Below are 23,830 nucleotides of genomic sequence, written 5' to 3' on the forward strand. Positions count from 1 at the left end.
GAATTCAAGGCTGGTGCTCTATCCACTGCGCCACCTAGCTGCCCCCACATATCCTTTCAAATAAACAACGTAATTATCATGTAGATTTCTCTTTTTCTCCCCATCCCCCCGCCCTGTCCCTAGAGATGGCTACCATGGGACAAAAATAAGTGTATATATGTAAAATTATTCTGTATCCCCTTCTCTTCCTCAGTTCTTTCTCTGGATGCAGAAAGTATCTTTTCTTCATGCGTCCTTTCAGTTAATTTCAGTATGTTGAAAGAATAGATTATTTGCTAAAAGTCGCTCATAAAACAATATTGATGTTACGAAGTACTACGTTCTCTTGGTCCTGCTCATTTCTGTCATTTTAAGGTTTCCTAACTTCTGAGCGTGGGGAGGAGGGAAATTTGACAGCAGGAAGGAAGGGGAGTTCTGCGAGAGGATGCAATCTGCTTCCCAGCCGCCAGGGGGCGCTGTCAGAATTTCCGTGTTTTCATTTCCGTACCGCGAGGCCCAGCTTGTCCCAGACGAGCGCATGCCCGGCCGGTTAGAACGTAGTACACCGGGAGTGTTCCATGTGCTGCCGGGTTCCAAAGCGGAGCAACATGTTGTGAGAGGGAGATGGGGGCCAGGGTGAGCCGCGCTTTTCGGAACTTCAACCTGGAAAGCCGCGCTGAGCGGGAGATTAGCAAGGCGAAGCCGCTGGCTGCCCCCATGCACCCCACCACCAAGACCCTGATCCTGGAGGAAATCAACCGTGAGTAGTCCCCGAGGGCCTCCGCCCCCCGGAGCGTTTCAGGAGGCCCCGGGGCGGCTGACGCTCGTCCCGTTACCGAGCTCCGCTTTAGTTCCGTTCCATTCAGTAAATGCTAATTAAGCACCTATAGGGTGCTAAGCGTTGGAGATAAAAGATAAGCCCCCTCCTACTGGAAGTTTCCGTTGTGGAGGCAGCTTGTAAATAAACATACAAAACTGGCTGTGTGAAAAAAAAAAAAAAAAAAAAAGTGGATAAGTATTGGGAAGGCTTCCTATAGATTGGGCCGGGAAACATTGTAGTGGCCGAGAGTTAGAGGCAGGAGTGCCGCTGGGGACTCTGCGCTACAGCGCCCACCCCCACCTCCTTTTTTTGGAGGCCTGAAGAGGTTAAAGTGACCTGCCCAAGGTCACAGAACAGCAAAAGTGTCAGAGTAGGGACTCAAACCTTAATTCTGTAGCAAACGGCACCGCGCTGACGAGCCGGGGAATCAGCCGGGGTGGGTGAACGCGTTTTGTTTTTCAGGTCTGGAGACCTGTTCCTTTATAGTCTGGCGTGTTTTTTGTGTTTGCATTTTTAAAGCATTCCGAGCGCTAAAAAGAAGCGACGCTAAAAATTAAATTTAAAGTCCTTGCGATCCTGTGAGCGACCTTGAACCGGCTTTATTTCCTGCAGGTGGAAAAGAATAGGGGATTTGGCCAGTGGAAAGGCCAGATTCTTCTGTGAAACTCGGAAATCTTAGGCGAAGGAAGTGTAAAACACCAGTGAAAAGGAACTGCGTAAACATTTCAGGCCCTAGAGTCCTTAGGAACGTGTAGCCATAATGACATTGAAACTCTGTGTCCCTAACCCGCTCCTTAGGTGTTACAAATCCTCCACTAGCAAAATACCGTGATCTCTAGACATGTGCAGTTTGTCCATTCCCAGTGATTTAAGGTGGTGCATGCTGGGAGATGTAGTTCCCGGATCATTCCCTGGGGTTTCATAGTGATGCGTTTAATTCCAGTTTCCTTTCATAGAATCCTGGAGTAAAAGCCAGGTCTAAGGTCATCTTAACCAGGCCCCTTGTTACACAGATGAGAAACTGAGGGCTGCTAAATTAGTCCCACATTCCAGGCCAGCACCTAAGTTTCAAGCAGTCAACAAGCATTAAGAACTCTATGTACTGTATTAAGTGCTGAGATACTTAGATTTTGATAACATGATTATCCAGGACATTTAAATGATTCAAATGTCGATAATATGTGAAAAACCATTAATATGTTATATTGTTATTTATATTATTTGGTACATATTTCTGTAGAATTGTACAAGTACTGAATACTGAGTCTAAAACACTATTTTGGATTTCAGATTTACTCAAGAATTTTCATTTTTATTTTACAGTGGGGTGTTTTTTTGTTTGTTTGTTTTATTTGGATAGGGAATGGTAATCAAGATGACTTGTACAGTGTTTGAATGGGTATATGGCCTAATTTATTTTGGTTTTATTTGAAATTGACGACTCTTTTCCTCTCCTGTTTAGGCCATCCAGAATTAGAGGAAATAGTTAAAAGAAAAGATGACAAACTGCTCACATTATTAAAAGAAGTTTATGTTGACTCCAAAGATCCTGTTCCACATGTTCGGGTAACTAGCATTTTCTACTTATTGCCACTTTTTTAAAAATTAATTTTATAATTATAATTTTTTTTGACAGTACATATGCATGGGTAATTTTTTATAACATTATCCCTTGCACTCCCTTCTGTTCCGAATTTTCCCCTCCTTCCCTCCACCCCCTCCCCTAGATGGCAGGCATTCCCATACATATTAAATATGTTATAGTATATATGTGTGCAGAATCGAATTTTTTTTGTTGCACAGGAAGAATTGGATTCAGAAGGTAAAAATAACCTGGGAAGAAAAACAAAAGTGCAAACAGTTTACACTCATGTCTCAGTGTTCCTTCTCTGGGTGTAGCTGATTTCTGTCCATCATTGATCAACTGGATCTGAATTAGATCTTCTCTTTGTTGCAGATATCCACTTCCATCAGAATACATTTATTGGCACTTTGTTTAACCTTTAGGGCTCCAGATTGTTACATTTAGTACCATTTAGATATAATTCTCACAATTCAACTTTGTCAGATTCTTTTGTACTTGTGGGGTAGTTAGTGGGTACTCTCTGGTAGAAGAGAAAGAAAAGCACTTTTCTCTGTTGCTTTTTCTCTCGTTCAGTTTCTTACTGTGTTCAGCAAAAGGAAAAGGTATCCTTTTATCCCAGAAGTTCTCTTTCCCCCTTTCCTCTCCAGCCCGACCCCCCAACTGGATTTATGAAAGTCAGGTGTTCAGAATTATTTGGAAGCACAGTGTATTAAGGAAAGCATACATACAAATATGTAAACATATGCACATATTCTTCATATTTGTAAGCACAAGATTATTGTGAAGATCAGATGAGAAAATACTTTACAAATCATAAAATATTATTTGATATTATCATATATGTTATTTTACTTAGAAATTTAGATGGGTCTCTTTACTTTCCTTCCTCTGGTGTAGATAGAAATCCCTCTTTGCTTTCCTGTCCTGTGTATATGGATCCAGATGGTATACATATATATAACCTTGTTTTCTTCTATGATAATACTCTATTTTTAGTTTAGTAATGAAGAGAGAACAATAGTATTACCTCTTAACTAGTCACAATATTTAGAGCAGGGTTTCTTTAAACTTTTTCCACTCACAACCCCTTTTTGCTTGAAAATTTTTTACGTGACCCTTGGTATATAGTTATATAAAGTAGTCATACAAATCAAACATTTACTGATAATAAAATTTCATGACCCCTACATTCACTTACAAGACCCCATATGTGATCACAAACCACAGTAAAGAGCTGGGCTTTAGAGTATAATTCCTTTTGATTTTTTTTTTTTTTTTCAAATGGTAGAAAAAGTAGCACACTGTAATAGATAGAGCAAAGGTTTCAGCTTACACTGATGGGAGAAGCTCCCTGTACCAATAGGATCACAGATTCATTCCTTATATGGTCCCTAAAAAGATAAGCCTAGAACTATGCTCTTTTCTTATATTCCTTGCTGTACCTGCTTTTGATGCAACTATATCTACCCTTAGGCCTGGTATGTTAAGGCCATATACTAACTCATCTTTGTTATTATGTCTTTTTATTATACATGACCTCATTGCATCAATGTATCTCTTATTTTTCAGTGACCTTTCATAACCCTTATGTCTTTTGATCGTCACAATAGCCCTGTGTATGGCATGGGTGGGTGGATGGGTAAGCAGGTAGGTAGAACAAATGCTATTAGCTCCATTTTGCAGATGAAGACCTTGAGGGAATGGCCTGGCCAGGGTTGTAGAGTTGGCATGTAGCAAGCCTGAGACTTGTTCAAGCATTGTATTCTTGGTCTATTATACTTTCCAGTATACTATATACAGTGATGGATCTGGAGGCATTGAAAATTAAGAGGTAAGAATGGTACATCCAAGGTCATTCAGACATGATTCCTGATTGATTAAAATGAGGCATGCATGGAAAATTCATGTAATTCAGAGAAGTCTTTTTAAAAGAGACAATGTTGTAGAGAAAGCACATTGAATTAAGGGTTAGAAAATCTCAGTTCTAGTCCTATTTCTATAGTTAACTAGTTGTGTAATCTTAGAAATTTTAGTTTATGAGAGCCTCAGTTTCTTTCTCTGAAAAATGGGAGAAAAATACCTAGGTTACCTTCTTCACAAGATTATTGTGAAGATAAGATGAGAAAATACTTTACAAATCATAAAATATTATTTGATATTATCATATATGTTATTTTACTTAGAAATTTAGATGGGTCTCTTTACTTTCCTTCCTCTGGTGTAGATAGAAATCCCTCTTTGCTTTCCTGTCCTGTGTGATTTTTTTTTTTTTTTTTAATACTATGTACTCTCTTTCAGTTCTCCCCCCAAAAAAAAAAAAAATCCACTCATATTTTTTGATATTTCTAAGGTACTGATATAGAGTCACACCCTTGTTCTCATTCTTCCTATGTGATCATCCAGCCTTGTTTTCTATCATCCATGTAGTCATTGATGTCTTTTGTGCCTATTACATAATACATTACCACTGTTAATGTTGTATTTGTGCTCTTTGGGTCATCCCTAATTTTGATTTTTCTAAGATTTCTAAGATTGTGAACTACTCTGAAAATATATATGAAAGAGCTGGGTTTTTATACTGGTCAGCAGTTTAATGCTATTGAAAATGTCTTGTATGTCCATAAATATGGTAACAATCCATCTCTTCTAATTAGTTAACACTGGACCCAGACCATTATCTTTCTATAGTAGTATATGTTGATTAATGGACTCTCTCCATTTTGATGGTTCCTTGTCACTACGAAAAGGGCTGCTACAAACATTTTTGCACATGTGGATTTTTTTTCCCTTTTTTTTAATGATCTCTTTGGGATACAAATCCAGTAGAGACACTGCTGGATCAAAGGATATTCAGTTTGATAGCCCTTTGGGCATAGTTCCATATTGCTCACCATAATAGTTGGATCTATTCATAGTTCCACCAACAATATATTAATGTCCTAGTTTTCCCACATCCCCTCCAACATTCATCATTATTTTTTCCTGGTTGACAGATTTTTGAAGAAAGTATTCTATTTTGCACTATCTGATTTTTCATCGTCAAGAACCCTTTAATTCTGGATTCCTGCTTCATAGTTCTTCCAAATTAGTCCTCTCCAAAGACAGAATTATTTCATTATTGCTAAATCTAATGGCCTTTCCATTATTTGGCTTCATTGTGGCACATCTATCTTGATGCCCTCTTTTCCTTTGATTTCTATCACGTATTCTCATGGTTCCCCTCTTATTCATCTGAAACCCTGACTCCACTGCTGACTTAGCTTCCTAAAGTGTAGGTATCCCCAAAGACTCTGACCCAGGCTTTCTCAGCTCCTTGGTAACTTCCTCTACTCTAATGGCTTCAGTTGTTACCTCTGTGTAGAAGGTGACACAGGACAGGTCCTTTTTCTATGTTGCCATTTTTTCTAAATCCCTAGGCTCCTATTTCTAACTTCTGGGTTTTTTTCAAATCATGACACCTTTGGCCATAATCTTGATTTTCACATTGTGAAAAAATCCATCATATTTTCTCCTAAGTGTCTACTCCAGATTCCTAATTTTTTTTTTTTTTTTTTTTTTTTTTAATGACAAGAGAGGCAGGATGGCATCAAAACAGCTGATCTTGAAAACAGGAAGATCTGAATGAGAAAATCCAGATATGACAGCTACTAACCATCTGACCTGGGCAATTCACCTTAGTGCTCTAGGCAGTTCTCTTAGACATTTTTAATTAGTGAGACTATGCCAACCTGCATTGGCAAAGGAAGTTTCTTTCCTGGAACTCTCTATGCCAGGAAAATCCCAGGTCCTGCCTCTAGGCTTATTTCTTACTGATGCCACCATTCAGTTGGTAACTTTACTCATGGCTATTTGATTCTTCTTTGTTATTTTTCGTAGCCAAAGTCATTTGCTGTTTATACTTGTGAAGTTCTCTCACCTGTCTTTCTATCCAACTGCTAAAATCTTATTTAGATCCTCATCTTTTATCACTTAGATGATTATAATTGCCTCCTAATTGGTCTTTGTTCCTTTTATCTTCTCTATGATCCATACTATTACCTCTACTCTTTTTTTTTTTGTACAATGTTGACCATCTTATTTCTCTATCCACAAAATTTCAATGACTTTCCTTGCCTACCAAATAAAGTAGGATCATAGAAAACATTAGATGTGAAGGGACATTAGAAGTCATTTAGTTTAATGACCTAGAGAGATTAAATAACTTGCCTGAAGTTATACAGGTGAAAGTAAATACAGAGCCAATCTAAAATGACCAGATCTTTCAATTAAATCCAATATTCTTTTCATTACAGTGCTTCCAGTCTTGGCATTCAAGGTACTACATAATCCAGCTCGAACTTGTTTGTCAGACTCAGAAGAGTCATATGCTGCTCTCCTTCCTATATTCTGTGTTCATTCACACTGGACTCTACTTTGTTTCCTGTTGTCATTTTTTTCTCATTTCTTTCCCTTTTTTTTCCCCCCAGAGTTCTTCTCTGCAACCTCATACCTAATAATTGATATAGATTCTTCTAGTCTTTCTCCCTTTGTTGAATTCTCTCTCATCTTTTGAATACTGATTTGGATGGTACTTCTTCCATGAATCTTTCATTGGTTTTCCTAGATAAAATGATCTTTCCTTCCTCAAAATTTTCTTATTACTGTGTAGTTATTTTATTCTCTTTTCTGAAATGATTATTTGAATTCTCACTATCATTTGTTCCATTCAGTAAGTATTGATTAAGTGCCTACTGTGACAAATACTGTACTAGCTGGTTGGTACACAAAGTCAAAAAAGTCCCTTTTTTCTTTCTCCATTTTTTATTTCCACTCCTCATACTGTCACCCTCAATTGGAGGAAAACAGTATGAACACAGATAAGTAAAATACACAGTAATTTTCACAGATAAGGTGAGAGTACTAGCAACTGATAGGGTCCAGGATGGGTCTCATTCAAGACATGGCACTGAGCTGAGCACTGAAAGAAGTTGGGAGTGGTCTGAGGTCAAGCAGAAAAGGAGGGTCACCCCAGAAATGGGGAATATCCATTGTAAGAACAAACACCTAGATAGGAGATGGAATTTCAGTTAGTTGGAAGAACAGCTGGATTATTGTGGGAAAGAGAGTAGTGTGAAGCTATGCTTAGAAAGATGGACTGGAGCCCAGTGCCAAGTTTACATTATCCTACAAGTTATTGGAAGCCCCTGAAACTTCTTAAGCAAAAAAGTAGTCTGGTCAGGTATGTTGGTTTGGTAGCCATGTAGAGTATAGATTAGAGAGAGAAGAGAATGGATACCAAAAACCAATTAGAAGGCTTTTATGGGAATTTAGGCAACAGGTAATGAGGACCAACCTGTGGTTGTTGCCTTTGTGAATGAAAAAAATTGGTATATATCTGGGAGATGTTATGGAAGTAGAATTGACAGGATTTGGAAACTGATTGAATAATACAGTGAGAGAGAAGAAAGAGTCCAAGTTGGAACATGCTGTAGCAGTACCTTTATCAGAAATCAGGAGGTTAGGAAAAGGAGAAGATTTTGGAGGGAAAGATAATGAGTACTGTTTTGAGCTCAAAATTATGTCCATATAGAGATGTCCACAGTCAATTGCTGATGTAGAACTAGGAATGGCTATATTATAAGCTGCATAAGAATAGGCATCTGTGTATTGCTAGTGTTTAACTTGATATAGTTGCATGATATTTTTGGCATGATGTTATAAGAGCAGGCATCTATCTCTGTTATTCCCAGTGCTTAACCTAGTATTTACTAGGCATTTAATATAGACTTATATATGAATTGAACTGTTGAATGGAAATTCAGTGGACTACCAATTTCCCTCTATGTCAGTCTGGGAAATATATTTTGCTTTCTCTTAATTTTTTTCAAATAATTATCAATTTCATTGAAAGGGCTGCTAGTATTCTGGAATTTAAGACAAGTCCTTTGTGATTTGTGAATAGGAACTTTTGAAGAATATCAATACTGATAGTGAATTCTCCTGTTTGAAATTTTAATAAGATACTGCAAAATCCTGGTGTGCACTTTAGAGAGCTAAAGCAGCAGAATTATATTATTGGTATTAGACTTCTAATTGTTGTTATATTAAGTGTTATATTGGTAATTACAGAAATAAAGCTCCTTAGTTGTGGTCCAAAATGCACTCAGCTCCTGTGCTATATGAGTTGTATGTGCACTATTAATATTCTTGCATCCTTTGATAGACCTCTGCTCTTTTTGATGTGGGTGATTCCAGCAGTTATACTTGATCTTGGAAGGGACCCTAAGTTGTTAAAGAGCTATGCTGGAGGAGCATACACTTTGGCAAATCCTCTGTGTGTTGTCCAAAGGGCAGGTTGCTAAATTTAGAGTCTTATCACCAGAAGATAACTATTTCTTAAGGATGAGTTCTTAACTTTAGGTCCATAAATTTGTTTTTTAAATTTATTCACAGTTAGCTATCAACAAAAGCATTTATATTATGTATTGGATACTAGGCTAAGCATTGGACAAATATAAAAAGAAAAAAGGATAATCCTTGCACTGAAGAAACTTACATTCTAATAAATGAAAATAGCACATGAAAGGAAGCTGAAAAGGGGATGGGGAGTTATCCTGAGTAGGAGTATAAGGGAAAAGAGTCATTGTAGCCTGGTGAAAAATGAAGAGATGGCTGGCTAGGACACCCTCCTTGAATAGAAGTACAAGGAGTTATCTAAACAGAGCAAGGGTGTAGATGCAGAGGGTGGCAAGGGCAGAGGGTACCTTTGAGATTTGAATTTGAGGGCTAAAGTGATTTCCCTGGATAAAGATATTTTCTGTGGCATTTTAGAGAAGTAAAGGGTGGGGGAAAAGAAAGGAGGACATTGGTGTTTTGTGTCTATGTGTATTTGTAACTGTTTTTCAATATAATTGGTTTCTTGAATAATCCTGTGTATTTTTATGCAAATTATTCTGAGAAGTCCCTATGCATCAGCAGTCTGCCAGAAGGGTCTATAATGCAAAAAATATTGAGAAATCTTGCTCTAACTTGCAATAGGGTTATATAATGGATTATTCATACTGATGATTGTAGATTTTTTGAAAATTTGAAGTCAATGCAATAAAATATTTTCATCATCAGATTGTATATAACATGTGCTAGGGTAGATCTCAGTGCCCCAGTAATTTCTACTAGTCTGCTGTAGACAAAAAAAAAAAAAAAATTTACCAACTGTGACTCAAACTGGTGTTGAATCCTTTTATTTAGGTCCACAGGCATAATCTTCTAGAATGGGAGAATCAGAATGGTAGTATATTGGTGAAGGATAATATAATAGAATCTTTCACTAAAATCCTGTTCTGATGCTTCGTTATGATAAGGGGTGATGTTGCTTGTGCAGTACAAATTGATAGGTTTTGCCAAATTGGCAAGGGTTTGAATAAGGGCTAATGATGGACTACATATTAGATTTTGAAGCTTTAGTTTCTCTTAAGTCCAGAGGCACCCATTATCAGGTTGACTGAAAGGAGATAGGTTTTTTTGTTTTGTTTTGTTTTATATAGCAACTGTTGAAAAAAATCAGCCTAATGAAGTACAGTGGGGTTATGAACTGTATCATGGAGGGTAGCATATCAGCACAATTATGGGATATTAAAATAACATAATATTATATGCAAGGTACTGTGGTATAGTGAATAGAAAGCCATTCCTCAGAATCAATCCTGGATTCAATTTTCGCCTCTGATACATGTATCAGATAGGTGTGACCCTGGACAAATCAGCCTCTCTAAGAATGTAAAACTGCAGAACAGGTATTGATCTGCATTGGTAGAGGAAGATTTCTTACTGGGAATTTTCTAACCAATGAAATTACACATTTGGACCAAAAGAAGTTATAAGATTGCATACAACATAATAAAGGAAGAGACAAGGTGGAATGTGCTAGGCAAATCAAATATTTTCTACCACCTTCTCTCAGACTTCGATGGAGATAGTCTAGAACTCTGAACCCAAGAGAACCAGCAGTAGCAGAACTCCCCCCCCCCCCCCCCACCTCCCTACCACCTACTTTTCCTTCAGCCAGGTCCTCTGAGCCACCATCCAGGTATTGAACCCTTACGGAATTGTGATCTGCAGATGCTGAGAAGTCAGAAAAAAGTTCTTACTGCTTTCGTACTTAGTACTATTAAGTGTTTCAACATCAGAAATGGATTTAGTTTCACTAATGAAAACAATACTAAACATTATTACCTTATACACTTTGCCTCACCTTAAGAATCACTGGTCTTTTAATCTGACTTATGTCTGAAACCTATAAATGTCATCTACCCCTATTAATTAGTGAGTCATTAAGTCAGCAAACTTTTACAATGCTCCTATTATTTGCCAGGTATGGTGCCAAGTATTGAGGATACAAAGAATTCAAAAGACAGTTCCTTCCCCTTAAGGAGCTCACAGTCTAATAGGGGAAGATAACATAAAAAGTAGATGAAAATAGGTGGGAAGAGGGCACTGAGTGAGGGTATTGTGATGTCTGTAGGAGTGCAGCTGGCTAGGAAGTAATGAGGTGATGCCCTTGGTGCTCTCCTTAAATAGGAGGCCAGAGGAACTTGCTGGTGCCTATCTTTCAGGCAGAGGCGCAGGTGCTGCTGAGGAGATGGGAGTTTCAGGTTGGTGAATTCCCAGTATTCAGCCACTGGTGAATGGTGAATGTGAAACTATTGAGAGCAGGAACTGTCATTTTTTTGTTTGTATCACCAGTCCTAAGCATACTGTTTTATGTATATTAAGTGCTTAGTAAATCCATTTTCATTCATTCATCTATTCAGAATATAGGATGGATCTTCCTTATTCTGAATTCTATACTGTAGTAAGCATGATTCATAAATTTAGTTAATCAGAAGCTAAGATGTTTAACATTTTTAAAGTTCTGCACTTAGTTTAAAAAAAAAAACAAACTTCATAAGCATAGAAGTTTTTAATAAGTTTATGTAAAATGAACCAGAAGATTTTATTGACTAACAAGCAAAGAATTCAAAATATGAAGAAGCAGCCAAAAAAAGTTAACATGATATTAGGCTATATAAGTAGAAATATAGTAGAGAAAGAAGGAGGTGATAGCCTTGCTTTTTCCTGGTCAAATGACATCTGGAAATTTCTACTTGCCACGTTTCAGATAGGACTGTGGTAAGTGAGAATGTATTTGTAAGAGTGCAAGATTGTGACAACTGAGGATTATTTGGGGGTGAGAGGGAGAGAGCCCGAGCATCCTGGTTTCATAGGTCCACCTTTTTACTACCAATGTTCCCATACTTAAATAGTGCACATTTATATATCGTCTTGAGTATAAGAAGCAGTTGCCTTAAAACTCTGTGAAGCAGGTACTAGTTTGTTAATTTCTGCTGAACTGAAAGAGTCGGGTTTAGAATTCAAATCCTGGCTCTGCTACTTCTACCTCTGACCTAGGACAAGATGTTTTGCCTCTCTGGGCCTCAGTTTCCTCATCTGTAAAATGGAGGTTTTGGACTAGATGGTCTCCAAGGGTCCTTCTAGCCTCTAAGCCCTCTCTATTTATATCTCTGCCTTCTCTGGACTTCCATATCTTTAGCTAAAAAGTGAGGGATTCTGATTAGCTGCTCTCTAAGATTATCTTCAGCTGTAACAAAACTAGTTGTAAGTGAGGTCGTTGGTATATCTTGCTGATAATGATATAAAGGAATCAATAAATTAGGGATTTGTGGAGTCATTTTAGTCATATCCCACTCTTTACTGACCCCATTTTGGGGTTTTCTTGGCAAAGATACTAGAATACTTTTTCATTTTCTTCTTTAGCTCATTTTAAAGATGAGGAAACTGAGGCAAATAGAGTTAAGTGATTTGTTCAGGGTCACACAGCTAGTATATGAGGTTGGATTTCAATTTATGAAGATCACAACTAGTATTTGAGGTTAAATTTCAATTTATAAAGATAAATCTTTCTAATTCCAAGTCCAGTATTCTAAGCACTACATCATCTAACTGCCCCAAGTTGGAACTATATTAATGTTATATTTAATCAGGCCTATGTTTTATTACATTATAAAAGGTATAATAGGCTATAGATAATTGAATATTTTCCAGGCTAGACAGTTGAATGTTTTCCAGGCTTCTTTTATCTTAAAGTACTCTAATTAATACATTTCATCATGTTTTGAAATCATTTTCAAATAATAACTCCCCTGTAGTGTTAATAATACATCCATTTAAAGCAATTTCATTGAGATAGAAATATGTATACTAAGTTCATACATACTTGGATTCTAATCCTAGAAATTTCAGACCATTTATAATAACCTAGTCATTTATGATTTTGTAATTTACCATAATGAAGATTTAAATATTAAATTAAATATGAATGTATTTTATAGATAATTGGATTTGATTAAGTCATTTACTCTTAGGCCTTTTTTTTTTTTTTTTGTTTCTTCATTCACTTACCTTTTCAGTTGCATTTATGATAATATGCAACAGCAATTGCGATGATTATAGATTCAAAGAATTTTTAAAGATTTTAGAAAGGACTTCAGAGATCATCAGGCCTAACACCATCAAGGAAACTTATTTCTTCCTGCATGATTGAATCTGCCTGATAGTCACATCTAATCAGTACCATCTGGCACTTTGATTAGACCCTTTAACTAGATGGGCAGGGCCATGAACTTCAGGACTTCTATTTAAGGACTGTTTTTTTGTTATTTATTTTGTTATTTAAGGACTGGGTTTTTTTTGTTTGTTTGTTTGTTTTCCACATTTCTTACCAGCTTACTTTTGACTTTGTTAAGTTTAAGATGCTTATATCTCAGTGGGGAAATATCCAGTAATTAGCTAGTATTGTGGAACTATAGCTCTGGGGAAAGTTTAGGGTTGAATGGATCGATATGGGAGTCATCTTCATAGAGGGGATAATAGAATCCATGGCAACTGATGAGCTCTGAGAGAGATTGTATTACTAGAGAAGAGGGCACAAGATTGAATTTTTTTAAACCTATAGTTAGGGGGATGATAATTTAGCAAAGGGGGAAATTTGAGAAAGCAAGATATCACATAAACCAAGAGAGGAAGGGAGGGAGAAAAGGGAATAAGTATTTATTAAGTGCCTGTCTATGTCAGACACTGTACCAGGTATTTTACAAATATCTCATTTGAGATAATTCTTGGTTTAAATGCCACTTGGTCATCCTTATGATATATTGCTCTAATCTTCTTGCTAGTAAAAATTCCAAATTTTTGCATCAATGTTCATTAGGGAAATTGATTTGTAGTTTTCTTTCTTTGTTTTTGCTCTTCTTGGTTTAAGTATCAGACTGTATTTGTGTCCAAAAGAAATTTAGTAGGACTCCTTCTTTGCATATATTCCCAAATAGTTTATATATATAGTACTAGGGTTAATTTTTCTTTAAATATTGGTAGAATTCACTTATTTCCTCATATAACTTATTTAACTTCTATAAGAATTTGAATGCTATGCCATTTGATACATATAAGTTTAGTATTGTTATTAATTCATTGTGTGTGGTATCTTTTAGCAAGATACACTTTCCTTCATTGTCTCTTAATTAAATCTGTTTTGGCTTTTGCTTTTTCTGAGATGATGCTACCTCTACTTTTTTTTTTTTTTTACATCAGCTGAAGCATACTAGATTCTGCTCCAATTCCTTATCTTTACTTTGTGTGTATTTCTACTTCACATGTATTTCTTATAAACAGGATATTGTAAAATTCTGGATTTTAATCCATTCTGCTATCTGCTTCTGTTTTAGGGATGAGTACATCCCATTCATATTTACTGTTATAATAACTAATTGGAATCCTGTCATTCTATTTTCCTGTTTATCTTTACTTTTCTCCCTTCTGTTAGTCCCATCACACTTCTCTTGTTCTCATCTTTTCCTACTTCCCTATAAGGTAGTTCTCTATAAGATCTATACCCAACTGATTGTATACTCCTTCTTTGAGCCAATTCTAATGAGTAAAGGTCAAGCATTGCATGCCACCCCTTTTTTTTTTTAATATCATTCCATTGTTGTCCACTCATATGTGCATTTTCTGTCAATGTATACTTGTAATTGCCCTAAGAGTGGTAGAGTTCTTAAGAGTTAGAAGTATCTTCCCCTATAGGAATATAAATAGTTAAAATCTTATTTGAATCTCTATCTCTACCTTTTTTTATGTTTGAAAATCAGATTTTCTGTTCAGCTCTGATCTTTCATTAAGCATGCTTGAAATTCATTGAATACCTTTTTCTTTTTACCTCAGGATTATACTCAATTTCTCTGGACAGATGATTCTTGGTTGTAATCCTAGCTCCTTTGCCTTTTAGAGTATCATATTCCAAATGCTTCAATGCATTAATGTAGAAACTACTAAATCCTAGGTAATCCTCACTGGCTGTTATATTCTAGTTGCTTGTAGTGTTTTTTCCTTGTCCTGAAAATTCTGGGATTCGGCTTTAGTGTTTTTTGGAGTTTTCATTTTGAGCTTTCTTTCTGAAAGGAGGTGATTAGTGAATTCTTTCAATTTCTGTTTTATTCTCAAGGTTCTAGAGTCAAAGTAGTTTTCCTTGATAATTTCTTGAATAAGTTTTCTAGGCTCTTTTTTGATCATAGCTTTCAGATAGTCCAATAATTTTCAAATTATCTCTTCTGGATCTATTTTCCCAGTTAGAAATTTCACATTTTCTTCTATTTTTCATTCTTTTTATTTTGTTTTATTGTTTCTTGATTTCTTATGGAGTCATTTGCTTCTACTTACCCAATTCTATTTTTAAAGCATTATTTTCTTCAGTGAGCTTTTGTACCTCCTTTTTCATTTGGTCAGCTTTACTTTTAAGTAGTTTTATTCAGTGAATTTTTGTGTATCTTTTTTCTCTCTTATGTGCTTTCTTTACCACATCTTGAATTTTTCTCATGATTCTCATGCTAATGAAATTTTCCCAGTTTTTCTTCTACCTTTCTTGATTTTTAAAAAATCCTTTTTAAGCTCTTCCAAGTGTTCTTTTTAGACCTGGTCTAACACCAATTCACATTTTTCTTGAAGGCCTCAAATGTAGCTGTTTTGATATTATTGTCCTCTCTTAAGTTTGTATCATGATCCTCTTCCCTGTCTCCATAGTAACTTTCCATAATTAGAAAGTTTTGCTCATTTTCCTACCTATTTTGTGACTTTTTACTTTATGTTAAAGTTGGGCTCTGCTCCTGGAGTAGAGATCATTGTCCCAACCTCTTTGGACTAACTCTGAAGGCTGCTGGCTTGCACCAACCTTTGAGGCCTAGCTGGCTTGTACTGGAAATGAGGGATGGGCAAAGCCTACTGCTGGCTTGTATTGGTTACAGTGCCTTATTTGCACTTGGGAGCAGGGCCTCACTGCTATCCTAGGGTACATCTTATACTGGGTATCACCTGTGTCTGCCTTCCTTCTGCCATTTATTACAAGTAGCATTAGGCAATAGATGGAGTGCTATAATTTTATCAGTCAGGAAGATTTGGGTTCCAATCCTACCAGTTTTGGGATCCTGGGAAAATACTTTGAATTTCACTTTCCTCACCTGTAAAATGAGAAAGTTAGACTTAATGTTCTTAAAACTCTCTGCCAGCTCAAAATAAATGTTATGATGATTAAGTGAAAAATGATTTATTAAGTGCTTTCTGTATGCAAAGTGCTGTGCTAAGTATAGGAACACAAACAGAAGACAAGACAGGAGCTCATCTCTTAATGGAAGAAATACAATACATAAAGGAGATTTGGGTTCCCATGGTCCTTAGGGCAGTGTTCTTTGTAATGACAAAAATAGGAGCACTTTTTCATATTGAGTCATTTGATGGTGCCAAGGACTTTGGTGGGAAAAATTTTCTCCTCCTAGTTTTTAGTAGCTATGCAGGTTTCAAATTACTCCTGTTCTTGTCAAAATAGCCTAATAGTTCTTCCCCTTACTTGAAGTCTCATTTTCTACCTCCATCTTTTGAAAGGGCCATCTTCTGTGCTTGGAATGCCCTTCTTCCTTCTACTTCTTAGAGCCCTTCATTTCCTTTAGTTTTACACTGATCATACATTCTCAGTGAAGCCTTCCATCTCCTTTCATCCCATCCCAATGTGTTTGTGCTTTCTTCTTTGTCAGAGTATCTTTTCATCTAACTCATCTCTCATACAAAAGAATAACTCTTTGGGAGCAGCATCTTTTTAATTTTTGTTTGTTCCCCCATACCAAGCCAAGCACAATGCCTGACACATAGTAAGCTCTTAGCAAACGTTTGTTGAATTGAATTGCATTCCTAAATTAATATTGTGGTTAAAAATATGTGCTTGTGCAGCAGAGAGAAATTTGACTGAAAAAACCTGAAATTTTCCAAATGATAGCCATCCCACTTCCTCTTCCTATTTATGTCTCAATCCAACTTATTATCCATCTGCAATGTCTGTCAAAGATGTATGTGCTCATAGACAAACTAAATGAATTGTCCATTTAACTACAAGTCATAATCTAGGCCATATGTATTCTTTACTTATATGGCTTTTCCCATGTGGATTGATAAACCTATCATTTCTGAGAGACTGAGCGGTCTCCACATATTTTAGGGATGATATCAGTAGAAAAGTTTTTAAAAATCACAGTTTTTCAATCTGGCTCATGGAAAAAAAAAGAGTGTTTTGTTTGTTTTTTTTTCCCCCTAAATGTATTTGTTTTATTCTGAACTGAAACACCAAACAAAATGATCATTACCATATACAATATAATGATAATAATAGCTAAAATGCACATAGCTCTTTACAGTTAATAAAGAACTTTACATATATTTCAATTGGTCCTTATAACAACTCTATAAAATAGGTGCTATTATTTATCTTTTTTTACAGATCAGGAAACTGATGCTGAGAAATTAACTAATTTTTCTAGGGATCTTACAATTAGTATTTGAGGCTGGATTTGAACTAAGGTTTTTCTGGACACCAAGTCCAACATGAATCATTCTGCTGTCCAGCAGCCTAGAGAACAAAAAAAGGTAGATTTATGTGATAATAACTGTTAATCTGTTATGTTCATATTGCTTTTCCTTTTAAGTATTAGTGCATGATTCTATATTTTCTTATAATAATACTCACTTAACTTTGGAACCCTAAGTTTCAATTACATAATAAAGTGAACATAGAACTTTCACAACTATCCCACATATCTATAGTTGCTTCTGGCCTTCTTTCTGAACTCTCCTGTGAATTTTTAGAAGATGTTTTCAATGTTTTATGATAGCAGGACCTTTTTTTAGTAAGAGTCTTAAAGATGACATTTATTATCAGATGAGGGATCCTTGTACAACAAGTAATATATCACTGTTTGCCAAGTAGAGAGGAAAGAAGCTAGGTAAATATCAGGGGTGCAAAAACCAGATTATGATGATTATGATTATCTGTAAATATTTATTTAACTGTTGATGTGAGATAGCTGTCCCAACTAATGAAAACTGAAGGCATGTGAACCATGTGGCTAGATATTCATGTTCTTCTGGTAAAATAAATTGGAAAATCTAAAAAAATTATAACTAAGTATAAGAATGACTCATGAGGACTGCTTAATAAATGGCTATTGACTGGTTCACTGATTGACTTAGAGGGGCAGATAAGGGGTTGGCAGTGTTAATTAATTTCATTATATATTGAATTTATGTGTATAAATAAGACCTGAAAGTATTTGGGGCAGTTTTAAAGTGAAATTTCTTTTTCTGCTTGATACACATATATTTTCTCTCTTCCTTCCTCTTCCCTATCTCTCATGAACAACAAAAGAAAACTCTCAACAAATAGGTATTGTCAAGGCAAATTCCCTCATTGGCCATCTCCAAAAATATGTCTCATTCTCTTTTAGCATTGTTTTTTCCTTTATAATATCTAAGTTATGTATCTATTAGGAGTTTACCATGATATATAGTACCCAAGGTCTATTTTTTGAGTTTTCCCAGAAGTTTTTGTCATATTGTGAATATTGATCCCCATAAGTAGGGTCTTTTCAAACACTCCATTTTTGCTTTTGTTTACTTCTATTTGTTGTATGCATCATCTGTGTCCCTGATCAACCTTTCTATTTTTTTAACTTATGTGAAATCATTTTAATGATTATTATTTAGTAGTGTGGTTTGGTATCTAACACTGCTAGACCCTTTACTACATTTTTTTAATGATTTCCTATGAGATTCTTGACCTTTTCCTCCAAATGAATTTAAATTTTTTTTTCTATTTCTATAAAGGAAATAATTCTTTTGTTAATTCGGCATAGTGTTGAACATATATAGGTAATATTGTTACTTTTATTATATTGGCACTATCTACCTAAGAGCAATTAAACTGTTATTTTCTAGTGATTCAGGTGATTATTTCTATAAAAAGTGTTCTATAGTTGAAGTGATATATTTCCTGGATATCTTAGTAAATAGATTACAAAATATTTTATATGTTCTATTACTAATTTAAATGAAACTTTTATTTCTAGTATCTCCTGCTTGGTTTTGTGGTGGTAATTTATATTGATTTAGTTTACATTTTGCAACTTTGTTGAATTTGTTTTGATAGATGCAGTTTTCTTATTTGTTTGTTTTTTGAATGTAGAACATTCATTGTTTATTGCTGATTTGTAATAATGTTCATTATTTTAAAAAAGGAAGATGTTTAATTCCTGGAAGGAGAAAAGGCGGCACATGGAAAGAAATGATCTGGCCCCAATAATGGAACTAGTCAGAAGAAATGGTGCTGAGTTAGTTGAAATAATAAAACTACAGACTAACAAAAGCAACATTGGCCCAGGATTTAATATCTTGTAATGAGAATCATGATTTTTGTAATGGGAGAGAAGAAAAAAGAAAGGCATCTGACAATCAGGAAATAGTTCAGTTCATAGAGCAACTTGTTAAATATCTACTACGTGCCAAGTACTGTGCTAGTTCTAAGAACACAATTTAAAAACAAGCAATCCCAGTCCTTAAGGAGTTATATTCTGTAGATAAGAAATAACATGAAAACAATTGTACATACAAAATATTTTTTACAATATTTCAAGGGATAAAGCTATTTTTTGGAGATAGGAAATAAGGCCTGAAGAAACTGAGATAAAAGTAGAGTATTTCAGGCATGGGGGGTACAACATAAGTGAGAGATAAAAGGCTAGGTATGAGGAGCAGCAAAAAAATACAAAAATGCATGATGCTTTTCTTTCCCTAATAAATCTTTCTGTTTTCTTGCCCTAGGTGAAAGATGCCAGTATACCTCATTCACCGGAGCTCAGACTTCTAAAAGGCAATCACTTTAACCTCATGACTTCCCAGAACATTCCCAAAGGCAAAATTTCTGTGGTAGAGGCTCTCACTCTACTTAACAATCATAAACGTTCTCCTGAAACATGGACTGCAGAAAAAATAGCCCAGGAATATTATCTAGAACTGAAAGATGTTAAATCCCTTCTCACATTTTTCATTGCTTTTGATGTAAAGATCTTCCCTGCCAATAACAAAATGAAAGCTATATCATCGAAATGAAAGAAGCCATCAGAAGCATTTTCTACTGTGCCCCCTACATACGCCTTTGTCTTATTTGCCTCCTGAATGCATTAAATTATGTTGTCATTTGGTTAAGTGATCACAGTTCCCTTTTTGTGACTGAAAACTTTTACTTAATGAGCAGTTAATTGTGTCAGGCTGCTGGCTGAGCAGGAAATGTTTTGCCAGTATTTTGTTCTGCTATATTCTATCATGTATATGTCCAAATGAGTGATGAGCTCAACTTCGTGTGTTCCTTAGAAATGGGAAAGGCAAGCTGTTATTTTTAGACATACCATATGATCACTTCTGAAATGGTCACAGTCCTTTATGATTGAAAATATCTATTTAAAAGTTAAAGAAAAAAATTGTCTTCCACTTCAGGTGAAAAGTGCATTCTTCCCTGGGTTGAGGCATTTGGCCTGAGGAATGATAGTTGGAAGAATAATAAGATAGCATTTCCCAGGCCAAGAGAGTAAAAAAACAAGATAAAAATCAAGAAAAAAGAGAATATTATGCTTACAAAATTACTTTTTATGATTGTTCTAGAGAATGGAAGAGAGAAAGAGAGGTTTGAGAATTATGCCGATTGCATTTTTAACATGAAATGTTTGATTTCTAAATTTTGTTAGTGGGAAATCTAAAACCTGTGACAAGTATTAAATCTGGAGTTTGATTAAGAAAAAAGATTTTGGTGTGGCATGTATGGGTAGTAGTACCTGAAAAGTAACCACATCTGGAAGTAATGAATAGCAAAGAAACTTTTTTTTCCCCCCTCTGGAAGATGACCTAGATCCTAGATTCCAATCAAATAGCTATGTGACTTGGGAAGGTCATTTAATGGTCTCTGGCCCTTGGTGCTCATCTTTCTACAATAAGAAGATTGGACTGGAGAATCATCCCAATAACTAGCATATGCAGAACATTTTAAAGTTTATAGAACACTGCCCATGTGTCATGAATAAATAATCTCTAAGGTCAGTTCTAATTTCATAGTTTTGACTGAAACTGGTCAAGTGAAAGAAAGAAATGAGGACCAGAAAGATGTGCTTGGAAAATTTGTTATTGTGGAAAGAAAGTTAATCAAGAGAGAATTCCCCCTTCTAACACTTATCTATGTGGAGAGATAACACTCTTCAACTGTAAAATGGAAGTTGTAATATTTGTGAAGCTCATATGAGATATAAAGTGCTTGGCAAAGCTCATGGTAATATGTATAAATGTCAGTTATTTACAGTCTGCCTTTTATATATTTTCTCATTTGCTAATCTTATCTACGATTTGATGATGTTAACTGTTTTATTGATGAGAAACTGGAGGCTAAGACTGTCTTTCTCAGGGTGAACAGCTAGTAAATAAGGCAATTTCATATTTAAACCTTAACACTCTATAGTCATAGTGACTTCTAGAGGATGCATAGTGAGAGGAATACTAACATTTTGCACTCAGGGATCCCTTCTAGTTTAAGATCTAACTAGAAATAGTTCTCTGATTTCAGTTTACAGAATAATATCTGGACTGAGGCTTAGACTTTATAGTCCAAGGTCACATTTGTAGGTTTCATGAATCCCAAGTCAGTTCCCATTATATGAAGAAGCAAAACAGAAAGACAAGGGTGCTATGGGGCCAGGCAGCAAGTCACTCAGGAAATTACTTGAATTTTTTGCCAACATTCTTTAAACTTCTGTTCTTATTTCATGGGAGTGATTCTCATCATGAGTCCACAGAAATTCTCCACACACAGTATAGAGAAAGCTTAGAAACCATGGAGTAAATTATTTTTTGGAGGCAAAAAGCAAGCTAGGGAAAGGGAACCTGGATGCAAATTGGGAATTTTTGATTGAAACTATATCCAAGTGCACTTTTCAAATACTCCTTATTGCTATATTATGTTTGGCCAAAAACATTACTTGTTTTAAAAAATAACAGGTATAGCTATAAATATTGCTTTTAAAAACTCATGTCATGGATTTACACCAACTCTGTTCTCTTATTTTCATTGCCCATTCTGTTCTGTTTGAGCCAACCTGCAAATCTATAAATATAGCAATGGCTTAACATATTGTGATGATTTCTTTCTAGGTAGCTATAAATACAACTGCTGCTGCTATATGTTATATAACATGATATAATAAAAGTAGTTGCTTTATTTATAATCATGGAGGGGAATGGCATGAACTTTGGTTGCTTTATATTGTCTCATCAGTATGAGATATCTAACAGTGCAGTAATTTAACTGCATCCTCAAATTGGCTTTTTCTGATTCTTTTCCATTTCGCCTCAGATTCAGAATTGTAATGTCAGTATATTTTTTTTCAGGTAGGCACGAATGTAATTAAAACTTATCATGCACTGATAATAAATACTGTGAAAGAAAGCAATAAAAAAATGGCCACATTTAAGTGACCTAAAGGGATTAATAGTCACTTTTTTTCCCTTAGGATTGTTTTGAGAATTATTTTTGATCAGGGCACAACAAATCTTGAGTTCCAGGATTCTGGATTGGTTGGTGTCATATATTTTTGATGCAGTTACACCAGGAACCACAAAAAGGGTATTTAGTCTTCTTGTTACCTACTTTTGAAGTCCCAGTATAATGCCAGATTTAATGAAGAAGCAATGGAAATTTACCTGAGGATAGACTCCTTGGGATTTTCATTTATCACTAACCTATTCTGATTTCTGCAATATATCTATTTCTTTGGGGATAAAATGGGAAGGAAAGGAAGGGAATATGTAATAGAGCAGGGGGAGAGCTGCTAGACTTCACCCTCATTCTCTATGTGACTTAAGGGGCAACTTCAGCAAGCTGTACTTGGCCTGCATCTTTTCCAGAGAATTTTTCAAGATTATTACTTGAGGCCAGCATACCCCAAAACATGGAGGTTATTACTCCATTCCTCTTCGTCCACAATTTCCCCTGCTAGTTCAATGTTGATGTCCTAAGGAAATGAATGGTGCCCTTAGGGAAGGGTGATAACATCAACTCCACCTCTTCTTCCACTTTAAGTAAATAATATGCTATAGAATTTCATATTTGGTAGGGATCTTAGAGGTTGTCAATAATCCAATAAATTGTGCTGTCAACTAAGGTTGACAAGATAAACTAGTCCTTCCTGATAAAAATTATCCATCTTTGTGGAATAGGAAACTGGCTACTCTTAAAGTAAGCAAGTCTAAGTAATAAGCTTCTTATATATTGAGATGCCTTTGTCTTTATATAAGCATTTTTTTTTTATATAAACATTTTAATTAATTCTGCTCCCTAAAAAAATCTAATTCTCTTGCCATGGAAATTGGTTCAAATATTTAAAAACTGATCATGTTACCCCTTAAGTTTATCAATCAGTCATCATTTAATAGAGTTTGGGGTCCTCTCACAATCTTAGCCTTTTGTAGACATAATAGAATTTGTCACTATTCCTCTTCATTGATGATACCCAAAATAGCACACAGTGTATTCCAGATGTTCTTAAGCAGATACTGCACAGTTCCTGGCATATAACTGGTACTCGCTAAATCCTTATTGGTGGCTTTAACTTGCACAAAATATAAGAATCTTGCCTCCCTTGATAGTGACACTGTTATGTTAATGGAGTTCTTGTGAAGAGCTGAAGCTAAAGTAGTAATTAGCATTTACATTGCATTTTGTGTATATGTGGGTGTGTACATTTATGCATAGGAACACCTATGTTTATGATGGTGTCCTTAAAGCTAGGGCAGTTTTAAAGAGACTACTAGCTTAAAAATGCATCAAGACTTTTGATATGCCCCATCTTATCTGAGCCTCTCAATCATTCAAGGTGGGACCTCATCCCCAGGCACAAGATCATGCAGGTTATAAATATCTGAATCTAGACTTGAACTTAGTCAAGTGAACAAACACATGCCAGGAATTTATGCTGAATTCTTGTGATACAATTAGAAGCAAA

The 23,830-nt window shown here is 35.6% G+C and overlaps 1 protein-coding gene across 1 annotated transcript; it reads left to right on the forward strand.

Annotated features, from left to right (window-relative positions):
• The first annotated feature begins 502 nt into the window (after positions 1-502).
• Positions 503-22,314, forward strand: NDUFAF4 (NADH:ubiquinone oxidoreductase complex assembly factor 4). Its single transcript, XM_074310256.1, has 3 exons — positions 503-739; positions 2,262-2,365; positions 19,611-22,314. The coding sequence occupies exons 1-3, from the start codon at positions 604-606 to the stop codon at positions 19,896-19,898; spliced, it is 528 nt and encodes a 175-aa protein (XP_074166357.1). The 5' UTR covers positions 503-603; the 3' UTR covers positions 19,899-22,314.
• The last annotated feature ends 1,516 nt before the right edge of the window (positions 22,315-23,830 follow it).

The sequence above is a fragment of the Sminthopsis crassicaudata genome, chromosome 4 (assembly GCF_048593235.1).
Source record: "Sminthopsis crassicaudata isolate SCR6 chromosome 4, ASM4859323v1, whole genome shotgun sequence".
Lineage (NCBI taxonomy): Eukaryota > Metazoa > Chordata > Mammalia > Dasyuromorphia > Dasyuridae > Sminthopsis > Sminthopsis crassicaudata.